The 12,776-nt window shown below is 36.7% G+C and overlaps 3 protein-coding genes and 4 non-coding genes across 7 annotated transcripts; all 7 read left to right on the top strand.

Moving 5' to 3' along the window:
* The first annotated feature begins 666 nt into the window (after positions 1 to 666).
* LOC111801780 (large ribosomal subunit protein uL22y) lies at positions 667 to 3,508 on the top strand. The gene is made up of 7 exons (XM_023685935.2): positions 667 to 782; positions 906 to 942; positions 1,091 to 1,131; positions 2,582 to 2,812; positions 2,899 to 3,001; positions 3,109 to 3,176; positions 3,255 to 3,508. Exons 1-7 carry the CDS (start codon positions 780 to 782, stop codon positions 3,321 to 3,323), a joined length of 552 nt encoding a protein of 183 aa, XP_023541703.1. The 5' UTR covers positions 667 to 779; the 3' UTR covers positions 3,324 to 3,508.
* On the top strand, positions 1,316 to 1,446 carry LOC111802791 (small nucleolar RNA snoR74). Its single transcript, XR_002816325.1, has one exon. It is a non-coding gene; the product is annotated as a small nucleolar RNA snoR74 (small nucleolar RNA).
* LOC111802793 (small nucleolar RNA snoR74) lies at positions 1,581 to 1,710 on the top strand. Its single transcript, XR_002816327.1, has one exon. It is a non-coding gene; the product is annotated as a small nucleolar RNA snoR74 (small nucleolar RNA).
* Positions 1,962 to 2,088, top strand: LOC111802792 (small nucleolar RNA snoR74). Its single transcript, XR_002816326.1, has one exon. It is a non-coding gene; the product is annotated as a small nucleolar RNA snoR74 (small nucleolar RNA).
* LOC111802794 (small nucleolar RNA snoR74) lies at positions 2,234 to 2,362 on the top strand. The gene has a single exon (XR_002816328.1). It is a non-coding gene; the product is annotated as a small nucleolar RNA snoR74 (small nucleolar RNA).
* A 1,200-nt stretch (positions 3,509 to 4,708) lies between the features above and the next one.
* Positions 4,709 to 5,497, top strand: LOC111801961 (signal peptidase complex subunit 1). Its single transcript, XM_023686211.2, has 2 exons — positions 4,709 to 4,851; positions 5,093 to 5,497. Exon 2 carries the CDS (start codon positions 5,093 to 5,095, stop codon positions 5,372 to 5,374), a length of 282 nt encoding a protein of 93 aa, XP_023541979.1. The 5' UTR covers positions 4,709 to 4,851; the 3' UTR covers positions 5,375 to 5,497.
* Positions 5,498 to 8,345: 2,848 nt separating this feature from the next.
* On the top strand, positions 8,346 to 12,740 carry LOC111802620 (nuclear pore complex protein). Its single transcript, XM_023687054.2, has 9 exons — positions 8,346 to 8,951; positions 9,045 to 9,098; positions 9,274 to 9,333; positions 9,441 to 9,551; positions 10,907 to 10,972; positions 11,045 to 11,131; positions 11,305 to 11,406; positions 11,869 to 12,018; positions 12,222 to 12,740. The coding sequence occupies exons 1-9, from the start codon at positions 8,499 to 8,501 to the stop codon at positions 12,336 to 12,338; spliced, it is 1,200 nt and encodes a 399-aa protein (XP_023542822.2). The 5' UTR covers positions 8,346 to 8,498; the 3' UTR covers positions 12,339 to 12,740.
* Positions 12,741 to 12,776: the final 36 nt, after the last annotated feature.

Below are 12,776 nucleotides of genomic sequence, written 5' to 3'. Positions count from 1 at the left end.
ACAACAAAAAACTAAATAAAATAAATAAACGTTTAAATTAAAAACATCATATTCTAGCCTAAGATTAAGAAAATAAATGCGACTACCCTGCCCAAAGAGGACAATATCTGTTAGCAGTGGGTCTGGGTTGTTACAAATAGTATTAGAGTCAAGACACGGGACGATGTGCCAGCTTTCTCGCTTTCCCCCAAAGGGGGGTAGACACGAGGCGGTATGCAAGTAAGGACACTGGGCCCCGAAGAAGGGTGGATTTGAGGGCGGTCCCACATCGATTGAAGGAAGGAAAGAGTGCCAGCGAGGACGCTGGGCCCCGAAGGGGGTGGATTGTGATGTCCCACATTGGTTGGGGAAGAGAACAAAACATCATTTATAAGGGTGTGAAAACCTTTCCCTAGTAGACACATTTTAAAGCCTTGAGGGGAGCCCAAAAGGGAATATCCGCTAATGGTGGGCCTGGGTCGAGCGTCCATGGTTACACAAAATTTAAAATTTTGAAATTAAATTATAAATTTGGTTGGGAGAAAATTTTAAATGGAAAGCAATAAATTCTAATTTTCTGACCCAATTTTCAATTTAATTAAAATTATATATATAAAAATAACGGATAGAGGAAAAATGATAGTGGGCCGTGTAAGCCTGGCCCAATATAAAGTCCGTGTTCAGCGGTTCACGATTAGGGTTTCTCTACTATAAGAAACTCGAATTTCGTCTTCCTAGTACTCTTGCTTGCAGGAGGACTCAATCTGGTTCAGAGAGGTGAAGATTTAGCATCCGCCGCCATGGTACATTTCCTCTTGCAGCGTTCCGATCTCCTTTTTCACTTCTTATTATCTGTACAATGCTTGAAATTCCACGAGCTTAGCAAGTTTCTGAATTCAGATTTATGTTAATGTTCCCTTTTACAGGTTAAGTACTCAAGGGAGCCGGATAACATCACCAAGTGTAAGTTTGTTCTTCTTAATTTGTATTTTTTTTTTCGTTTCATATTGATTTTCGTTATGCAGTTGTTATGATTTGAACTATTTCTGAAGTTCTGTTAGAAACTTAGAAGTTCAGAATCTAATGCTTTTCGTTTATAATTTATATTCAGCCTGCAAAGCTCGAGGCTCCGACCTCAGAGTCCATTTCAAGGTAACTTAGCTGCTTTAACTTCTTTCTCATTTCATAGTTCTTCTTCGTTGAATGAAATCCCGCCAATTCTGTGCAAATATGTAGATTTTTATAGTTGTTAATGTTTTGGATTAAGAGTAATGTCATCTACATATTTGATGGCGTGAATGTGATTATTTTATGACTGTCTGATATTAACCTGATGAAAAAAGCAGGGCTCTGTTGCCTATTTTGTGAATAGTGCTCTTGTAAACTTCAGGAAAATCGAATTGGATCATTATTGGGTGAACCTCTGTATAAATAATTGCTAAAGGTTCAGTAAATGATGCTACATAATCTTTGCTGCTTGCTGTCATGGTTGATAGTTTTTGGATTGTGCGTACAAGAGTTTTAATTTTGCACTATCTGACTTTATGTTGTGCATTTGATAATTATCTGGGGCTGATTGTAAGTTTGTAACCAACCTGATGAAAAAAGCAGGGCTCTGTTGCCTATTTTGTGAATAGTGCTCTCGTAAACTTCAGGAAAACTGAATGAATCGTTATTGGGTGAACCTCTGTTTTTCTAATTGCTGAAGGTTCAGTAAATGATGCTACATAAGCCTTATAGTATTTACTGTCTGTTGTAAGTTTATATCGATGATGGTACTTGGGACCTAAAATTTTATTGCTGATAGGCCTTTTTTTGTTTGACTCGAACAACAACACGGGTTAAATGTTAGTAAATTGTTTTTGATGACCATTTATTAAAATAATTTTATATTATACATACTAGATATTATGTAGAAATTGGAAAAATTTACTACGTTTATGTAAGATTTTCTGAAATTGGACTTGTCTTGTAACCTGATGAAAAAAGCAGGGCTTTGTTGCCTCTGTGAACTGGGCTCTCGTAAACTTCAGGGAAACTAAGTGCATGGTTATTGGGTGAACCTCTGTAGTAATTATCACTGAAGGTTCAGTAAATTGTGCTACAATTTTACTATATCATAGTGTTCAAAAAGGTTGTATACATAAAGTTTGAGAAAATAAGTTGATATACATTGAAGAAGTGATCCTCGATAGACTTTTTTATGTGGGGCATCACCATTTTGCTAAGAATTATCTTGATAAATGTACCTGTTCAAAAAGCAGGGCTCTGTTGCCTTTTGTGAATGGTGGCTCTCGTCAAATTCAGGGAAACTGAATGCATTGTTATTGGGTGAACCTCTGTAAAGCTAGTTGCTGAAGGTTCAGTAAATGATGCTACACAAATAATATAGCTTATCGACATAGAACATGGATCTAATTGTAACAATTAACATTCTCATAGTAGAATTTCATACTGTTTTATTATAATAAGGTGTGGCTGTTCTCATTCTTGTCATTGTGAATTGATTGAATTTTTTACAGCTTGTATAAACTTCTTGAATGCATCCTTTGTTACCTGGTTTTTAACTTATTGCATCCACCATCATTTTGTTTGTCTGTAGAATACTAGAGAGACTGCACACGCCCTTAGGAAGTTGCCCTTGGCCAAGGCAAAGAGGTATTTGGAGGATGTTCTTGCCCACAAGCAGGCTATTCCATTCCGACGTTTCTGTGGAGGAGTAGGACGAACTGCACAGGCAAAAAATAGGCACTCAAATGGTCAAGGACGATGGCCTGTTAAGTCTGCAAAATTCATTCTAGATCTTCTTAAGAATGCCGAGAGTAATGCCGAAGTACGTATAACCTTCTCTCCTTGTTACTTATGCCATCCCTGTTTTTGATAACAATTCTGACCGACTATGGTATCTTCTTAATTCAGGTGAAAGGACTGGACGTTGATTCTCTCATTGTATCCCACATCCAGGTGAATCAAGCACAAAAACAAAGACGTCGTACCTATCGTGCTCACGGAAGAATTAACCGTATGTTTTTTCCTTAAGATCTCAAAAAGAACAACACTAAATTGTTTCTGGGTTTGATCATTGCATAAACTATCTGGAACGTTTGGTGTCTATTTTTTCTTGTGCAGCCTATATGTCATCTCCATGCCACATCGAGCTTATTTTGTCCGAAAAGGAAGAACCTGTGAAGAAAGAGGTAAAATTTGTATTAGATTTGTATATATTATGGTGTTTAGGAAGGGTTGTTCATAAATGCTTGGTTTTGTGGTGGCAGCCTGAGACCCAGTTGGCAACGAGTAAAAGCAAGAAGGGTCAAGCTCTCCGCAGTGGTGCTTCATCCTGATCCAATATTATTGCCGCATTTTGTACTTCTTTTTTGGTTTTAAAGCAGAGTTTGGTTGCTTAAGTCAAATATTAGAACGAGTTGAGTTGTTCGGTATCCAATGCCTCTTAACTTTGTAGTTTATGGAATCCTCGATCAAGTTCATTTTGGATTTTTATTCCTTTTTATGCCAACAGTTCTACAAATCATTTCTTCTTTTTTACTCATCCATTTCTTTATCATCGACTCAGGTGACTTTGTTCGGGATTCTTTCACCGTAAAAATTTGATAATTAATGGCAAGGTAGTTGATTGCAATTTTAGGCTTATTATAAGGCAAAGCTCTGTTTGAAGATATGAATTGTCTTTGTTTTAAGATGTAAAATGAGTGAGGAGGTCTTTTGCTTTTATCAAGAGTCTTTTTTATCCTTGGGTTAAGAGAAGATTGCTAACTATCTCTCTATAGAGATAGGACTGCTAACCTTGGAGGGAGAGGTCTCTCCACTCTTTTTCTCGGGGGAAAGCCGAGGGGAGAGGTCTCTCCACTCTTTTTCTCGGGGGAAAGCCGAGGGGAGAGGTCTCTCCACTCTTTTTCTCGGGGGAAAGCCGAGGGGAGAGGTCTCTCCACTCTTTTTCTCGGGGGAAAGCCGAGGGGAGAGGTCTCTCCACTCTTTTTCTCGAGGGAAAGCCGAGGGGAGAGGTCTCTCCACTCTTTTTCTTGGGGGAAAGCCGAGGGGAGAGATCTCTCTACTCTTTTTCTCAAGAGAGCCTCTTTTCTTGAGGGAAAGCCGAGAGAAGTTAATTTTTTTTAGACCCAAACACTACAAAATCTTTTAATTCAAAATATTTTTATTAATTAATAAATAAAATCATAAATTTTTTAAATTGAATTAAGTAGATCATTTATGTTTTTGCTTTTAGTAAAACCAGAATGTTGTTTTACTTGGACACAATTTTAATATATATTTTAAAAAATTAACTTCAAATAGCTAAAAATTATTTTAAAAAATGTTGAAGAATAAATAATAATATAATTAATAATAAAAATAAATAAAATATATGTATATATAATTAAATCATAAATGTATATTTAACAACAATTCAACTAATCTAATTGAAAATGTATCTCAGTTAAAAATTAAAACAAAAATTAAGAAAAAGAATTTTTCTCCATTTTTTATATATTTATTTTTAATAAAATATTATTTTCAAGAAAATTCATGAATAATTTTCGTTTTTTCAATATAGACCAGCGAGACAAGGATTGAACAGAGTCGGGATAGAAATAGAAGCGAACCTCAAAACCAAACTCAGGGACAAAAAGGTAAATTACTACCTTTTTTTTTTTTGTCTTTTTACTGGTTGAGTAGATGCGCGAATTCAGCGGACGGCTGAGATCTTACGTCTAAATTCTTCCGAATCAGAACCGTTAAATACATACCGCTCTTCCTTTGATTTCTCAAAACAATTGACGTAGTTCTTCCGCTCATTTCCTCCGGCGGATCATTACCCTTCGAACTGCACATTGTCGTCTCCAAATTCGCCTTAAGGTTACTACTCTCTCTGATTCCCTTTATTTTGGGTTGTATCTTCTTAAATGTTTGCTCATAGCGGTATGAAACGATTTCCTTTTTTCCAAGTAGGTAGGTCTTTTCATTATAGTTAAATCTTCCTTTCGAATTCTCAGTAATTTTCCTTGACTACCTGTTTTTGATCGACGAATTATGTTCTACGCCCCTCCGCTGGTTTCGATCTGTCGATTTTCTAACATTTTTTTTTTCCATTTTTCAGATGGATTGGCAAGGGCAGAAGCTTGCGGAGCAGATGATGCAGATTATGTTGCTTGCATTTGCCGTGGGGGCCTTTTCGACTGGCTATGTTATGGGATCGTTTCGGACGATGATCTTGGTTTACGCCGGCGGTGTGATTCTCACCACGTTGATTACTGTTCCGAATTGGCCTTTCTTTAATCTCCACCCGCTCAAATGGTTGGATCCTAGTGTGGCTGAAAAATACCCTAAGCCGCAGCAGCCGGAGCCTGCGGTTTTGAAGAAGAAATCCACTAAGAAGTAGGTCTGTTCGATTTGACTTTGTTCTCGTATTAACACACAGTTTGAACCGTTGGATTACTAATTTCCCCAAAATCATGATACATACACTGTTTTTATGGATTATAATTTTGAAGTTTTAGAGAAAGACATGTCTCTTTTTTGGTTTTCGCTATTGATTTTCAGTTGATTGTTAAAATAGATTAAATCTTCATAATTTTAAGTTAATTGTCTGCTTTTCTTCCTTGGTTGTTAAGGATTTGTGGCTGTGATCATATGAATGTGAAGAGCATTTTGAAACTAAACTGAATTCATTCATCTAGAGGATGAATGTTGCATTTACAGATTGTCATCCGCACACCATTACATCCAGGAATGCATTGCAAGTTTTCATTATTCATACGTTCCTGTTTCTATTGGTCTTATGTACATTGTTTGCCTATTCTCAAGGTGGAATATAGCTTGGCTCTGAAGTTAGTCTACTTTCTTATGAAATTGGGCATTCGTGCACTCTTTTGTTCACTTGAGTTTCTATAGGCACTCTGCTATATGTTCTGTGTGAATCGTGAGTTCTTCTTTGGGTTTATTATGTGATTGACTCTAAGGGTTGGATCGGGACTGAAGGGACTTTGGAGTCCATCTATGAGATCCAACATCGATTGGAGAGGGAAATGAGTGCCTGTGAGGACGCCGGACCTCAAAGGGGGGTGGATTGTGAGATCCCACATTGGTGGAGAGGGCAACGAAGCTTCATAAGTGTGTGGAAACCTCTCCTTGGCAGATGCTTTTTAAAATCTCGAGGGAAAACCAGAAGGGAAAACCCAAAGCGGATAATATTTGTTAACAGTTGGTTTGGGCTGTTTCAAATGGTATCAGAGCCAGACACATGGCGGTGTGCCAGCAAGAATGCTGAGCCTCGAAGGGGTTCAAATGGTATCAGAGCCAGACACATGGCGGGGTGCCAACAAGGACGCTGAGCCTCGAAGGGGGGTGGACACCGGGCGGTGTGCCAGCGAGGACGCAGGGCCCTGAAGGGGGTGGATTGTGAGAACCCACATTGATTGAGTAGGGGAACGAGTGCCAGTGAGAACCCTTCACCCTAGTCCTTAAAGCGGGTGAATTGTGAGAACCCACATTGGTTGGAGAGGGGAACGATTGCCAACGAGGACGTTGGACTCTGAAGGGAGGTGGATTGTGAGATCCCACATTGGTTGCAGAGGGGAACGAGTGTCGACGAGGATGCTGGACCCCAAAGTGGGGTAGATTGTGAGATCCCACATCGGTTGGACTAGGGAACCAAATATTCTTAAGAGTATGAAAACCATTCCCTAACAAAACCTTGAGAGGAGCTTACAAGAGAAAGTCCAAAGAGGACAATATTCACTAATGGTAGACTTGGTTATTACACCATCAAAAGATGGAGATCTATGTGTTCATCTCATTCGAGCACATAGCTAGAACATCAAGTAATTAGTGGGTTTACTAGTCGGCCATTGATAGCGTTACCCTCTTCCGACTCGACTCAAATTTCTTTTTCCCCTTTTTGCTTAAAACAACTATGTTTCCATATATCTCCGTGTACTGATGAAGTATTTGTAGAATACCACAGTGGCCAAGAACATAGGACAAGGTTTGTTATGATAGTTACGTTTGACATTAGCCGAATGAGTCGATAATGGTCTCGTCGTGTTAAGATGATTTATGTTTCTAATGCTATGAATTGAAAATTTCTATATCAGCTGGAAATCTTTTGGAGTTCCATGTTCTTACTGATTTAGAGCATGTTTTTCACTTTGGGATAAGGTTTTGAATATCTTGTTTGTACACTATTTTAATAAAGATATCAATTTAGACCTGCAGATTAATTAAGTCATTCAACTCTTGTTTCTCCTTCCCAAGGTTTTATCAGCTTATTTCTTCTCTCCCCTTCATTTTTTCTTGTGATGTTTGCTGACATTATTATGATAAATGAATGAGAATGATCTACTCTTTCGATTTTCTTCGTTTATTTCATTTACGTACGCTTACTTCACGACCCTGATGAACTATGATAATAATACATGTGTGATACGTTTGACCTATTTAAAGGCGTGTAATATGGTAAACTTGTGTTTGAAACCGTTAGATGTTATGTTTCTTTCAAACCTTTTTAGGTTTGATGTTAAATTCGATTCATCATATTAGTCATGATTGAGCTAATTCTAGAGTGAGTCGTCTTGGGATCTAAGAATGACCATCTTAGATTTCAAGTTCGATCTATAAGTTATTCATCCTGCTCTTGGTTGAAATCATTCGTTAAATTAGTTTTCCAGGACCTCTAGCTTTGCAAAATTCAGCATGGTTGGCGCTTATCAATGTGGGTAGAATTCATCCATAGTTATTTTAAGGTGGCCGATAATAGTGTAATTTAAAGCTTTTTATATGCTTTTTCACCGGAAAAATGAGTGATAATTTGTGAGTATTTTATCTCTCTTTTTAAATTTGTTAATTACAAACTAAATTATATTAATAGTCTTAACCAGATAAGACATTCAATCTTATTCATATACTATACACCTTCTATGTTGTTACTCGAACACGATCCTCTTGAATATCATATTGTTTTAGATTATATTAATAGTTAGGAATTTTTCATACAATAAATAATATAATCTAATCACTACTCTATTAAACAAAACCTCCTTGATCTGAGCAAGACAATCCTCGGAATAACCATCGAGGAGCACCATTGAGTTACATGCCGAATGATAATATATATATATATATATATATATATATATATATATATATATATATATTTTTTGTCTTTGCTATGATATTAATTTAATTAGTTAATTAATCATAATAAATATATACTTTAATTGAATAAATAATTATAAAGGTTAATTTTTTATACTAAATTATTATTATTTTTTTTTTTTTGGCAGAAATTTATATTTATATTTTTAAAAAATAATTCCCAAATATGTCTAAAATTTCCGGAAAGTAAGATGCGGCAAAAGGGTTGAGTGCCCCATCGTTCTCACTTAAACCCCCCGACTCTGAATATCTGAGAGAGGCACCTTGTCGAGCACGAGTTTCAACTCTCAAATGGCGCTTTCCCTTTGAGACCGATTAGGGTTTCTCTTTCACTCTCCATTGCAAGCACAATGTTCGGAGCTCAACTCTCCTCCTCCGCCTTCGGCACTCCACAATCAACTCCGGCCTTCGGTACTCCACAATCAACTCCGGCTTTCGGTACTCCACAATCAACTCCGGCCTTTGGCACGCCGGCATCCACTCCGGCCTTCGGAACTCCATCGGCATCCCCCGCATTTGGAAACTTTTCCTCAACTCCTGCCTTTGGAACTCCATCTTCGTCGTCTTTTGCTACCGGCTTCGGCTCGTCTCTTTTCTCCACTCCTTTCTCTTCTCAGCCTTCACAACAGCAGCAGCAGCAGCAGCAGCAATCGCCGTTGTTTCAGCTACCAGCAGCAACAGGATTTGGTTTCCAGACTCCGTTTGCAGCGCCTCAGTCCAGTCCATTTCCAAATGCTCAATTGACCACTCAGATGGCCCCGGTGGCACCGCTTCCTTTCTCCATGGCAGATCGAGATATTCAAGTACGTTTCTGAAAGTAACTGGCAAGAACTAGCAATATCTCCTTTCTCCTTCTGTGTCTGAGCCGTTTATTTTGATTGTATTGTCTGCATCAGGCAATTGTTGAGGCTTACAAGGACGACGCAGGAAACCCTAAGTATGCTTTCAAGGTTTGTATTACTGTTCTCGACTGGAATCGTAGTGCCTTTGTGTTTTTACCCTCGCTTACACTTGAGAATTGATAATCGTGAGGAAGAATATTATAAACTTTCTTTTAAGTTCTAGAAAATTGTGTATTCATCATTTCCAGTTGCTAGGAAGTTGATATTTGTGTTTATTTTGCAGCGTTTGTTGTTCAGTGTAACTGATCCTCAATATAGGGCGAAACCTGCTGGTGTGTCGGATGTGAGTTCCGTATATCGTGTTTTTACGTCTGAAGAACTTTCATATCTTTGTATGTCTTTTTATCATCGGATTCTACACTAAGTGCGGATAATAGTTTGCATTGCCAGATAATGTGGGCTGAGGCTATGGCAAAACTTGAAGGCATGGAAAGTGCTGATAGAGAGCGATTGTGGCCACAGCTTGTTCAAGGTTTTAAGGATTTATCTCAGCGATTGAAGGTATTTCAATTTACTGCGAAATGTGTTGCGAAATTCTTTGATTATATTTTAAAATATTTGTCTCAGCGCTTGAAACTTGTGTATGTCCTCAATATCTTTGCATATTTGATTATGCTCTATGAGTTTTAGCATATTTTTTGTTCAGCATCAAACTTTTTGTAGTTATTTCCATCAACGATGATGGATTTGCAGGCGTGTTCTTAAGCAATGTTAACCATATACATATAAATTTGAACCTGCGTCATGGATCTGATTAGATACTTAGAGTTCATAAGGTGGCTGATCCAAAGTTACATTTGAGAGATTGTACTGATGGATGCAATTATATTTCTAGTTCACCTTTTTCACTGTATTAAGGATTCATTTTATTTCGAACTCAATTATTATTATTTCGAACTCAATGATTAATTAAGAAAAACGATAGGTTTGAAATAAATATATAGTTCGATGATTATAGCTTCCCTTAAAAAATTATTTTGATAACCTTTAACATAAATAAAACTTATTTAAGATAATCATGTTTGGACTTACTGAATGGCTAAACTTGACCTAAAATTTTATAGTTTATTTAAATACACAAGATTTAATTTTCTTTAAAGTAAATTTATACTTTCGGTTATAGTGAAAAAAATTAAATTCATGATAACCGTACACATTAAAGTGTAAGCATTATTCAAAAATAAAATTCTAATAGCAAGCAAGATTGTCCTAATGTGCTTATATAGAACTTTTTCCTCATAAATATCAGTAAGATTCAAAATGTCGCTAAGGTATTGCCTCCGTTGTGCCTGTACTGTATCTGCCCCTTTTGGATGTTAATTGTTGTGACAAATTCTGGTCCTTGTGTAATTGACATTCAAAACTGTTAAGTGGGAGAACACAAGTTATGTTTGATAGGATGCCAATTATGTTTATTTAATCCATCAATGTTGGTGGAACAAATGCAATAGCCTAGTGACTGGTTTTATGTTTTCATTCAAGATTATTAATATGTTCTTGGATGAGTACGATTATCTTTATGTTCAAGTTGCAGGGCATATGTAAATTGGAAATATCCATGGTCTATCACTATTGCGTGTGCTGAAAGTGCTGTGCCATATTAGCTTCTGCGTGTGCTTCCAGCATGCCTTGTGAAAGTTTTTTTATTCCAATTGAAATGTTCTTAAAAGTTGTCAAATAGTGAATCTGTTTTGTTTCTGTTACTGTTTATAAAAATATTTTTAACATCTGAAAATATCTTAAAAGAGTAATATTTGTGCAACCCATTTTAAGTGTATTATCCTTTTCACACGTCCTCGTGTTTGCTGAGTGAAGCAGCCTGGTTTGTTGCACTGACACTTCTGGGGTTAATACAGATTCAAGATGAAGTCATTCTTTCTGATGCTGAGAGACTGCGGATGACCCAAAGCAATGTCAAAACGGTAATCTGATGCTTCCTTGAGGATAAATTTTTTTAATTTCTTTTTTTTTTAATTGACGATTGCTTTATACAGCTTCAGAGGCATTTTCTAGCTGATACTCTACCTTGGATCCAAAGATTGAAACAGAAGGAGCAAGGTCTTCAAAGGCGTCTTTTGAGAGTATGTATTATTTTTTATAATCAGTGGGCCAAAAAGAAAAAAGAATGATAAGGATGTGATCTTCATGTTTTCCTTCCCTCCGCCCCACCCAACACACACACACACAAAATGTTCATAATGCTACTGATGCCAAAGTGCTTCTATTTTATATTTTCCCTTTTGTTCGATTAAAGATGATGAGAGTTGTGGAGGCGCTAGAAAGTAAGGGTTGCCGAGTGCCTATAATGACAGGGGAGGCTGAATTGGCTGAGAAGTTAGCTTTGATAACAAGACAGGTAGGTATCCTTCCCCCCCTTTACCTCAATTTCAAAAACTGAAAATATCCATGCACGGAATTCGTAGCGCATTTCCATAGTTGAATCAAATTCAACTTTATCCTCATTGTTAAACATGTAAATTATTGCAAAATTTAAATAACTTGATAAAATTTTCAATTATCATTCAGCAAAAAGAAACAGACTGAAATTTTAGAATCAGTGCTTTAATTTTTCTTTCTAAAGAACATCGTATTTACATTATCTTTTATTGCTTTTTAATGTTTACTATAATATGATATTATTGTCTACCATTATAATATACCTTAAAAATGAATTTAGTTTCCATGTAGGAGGGCAAGTTGTCTTCTTCTTTATCAAGTCAATGGGAGGATAAACTAGAATTAAAATTTTAACTAGGGGAAAATATGTTACTTACCCAAAAAGTTGTTTATCGTAATGAGATTCTTGGACATGTTTCAGTTGAGAGGATCTGGAGCAGAGCTTTCGAGGAGGGTGAAAAATTTGCTTACAATTACTTGTGGTCAAGCAAATGGCTCTGGTGCTGGTAATTCTATCTATCTTCAAGGTTCGACAAAAATACACGAACAGAGTCTTGCTGATATGCAGGAGGTGCGTATATGTGTTTGGAGTCTGCTTTTTCACTCGAAGTTTTGCTGAAAATAAACATAATGAGGTTTACCTAAATTGTGTTGACAGTCTTTCAAAAATAAAAGAAAAATGTGGTATAATGATTTGTTAGTGAGAATTTTGTTAAATGCAGTTGTGTTATTGTCTGATTTATTAACCAACATCATCTACATGTCGTGTGCCAGGTATTGCAGCAGCAGACCGAGGCCATTGCTAGACTTGGAACTGTTTTAAAGCGAGATGTTAGAGACATGGAAATTATAATGGCTGAAGACAAAGAGATGATAGATGATTTGAGTTAAAAGGAATTGAGTTCACATTTCTAGCCGATTTCCTGTTTTGTTATTGATATATTTGCCTTGAATTTTCCAAAAGGAAAAATTAAAATCTGATTTCAAATGTTTTATATGCTGCTCAAGTTATTCGTCTAGTGCTGGCCGACATCTCTTCAGAGAGCCTGGGTTAGTAGTACTTCGTTAAGATGTGGTCAATTTGAAATGTTTAATACCTATTCGATTTTGATTCGATGCAGGGTTAAGGGATGAACTGTAATTGAGTGATAAGGCAGCGTGAACAGTTGCTATGTTGGTCGCTTAGCGTAGTCGACATCAGCAAGGTATTGGATTCATGAAAAACCTTTAAATTCTTGGTATTTGGATGATGTACCTCTTTATTATATAAAAGCTTATGCTAGGAAGAAGAAATGTGGCTTCTTAAATTTTAGTTTTGTATAGTTTATA

This window comes from Cucurbita pepo, chromosome 9, assembly GCF_057944985.1.
Source record: "Cucurbita pepo subsp. pepo isolate OVF chromosome 9, ASM5794498v1, whole genome shotgun sequence".
NCBI classification, from domain to species: Eukaryota; Viridiplantae; Streptophyta; class Magnoliopsida; order Cucurbitales; family Cucurbitaceae; genus Cucurbita; species Cucurbita pepo.
This window is presented reverse-complemented; position numbering and strand designations above follow the sequence as displayed.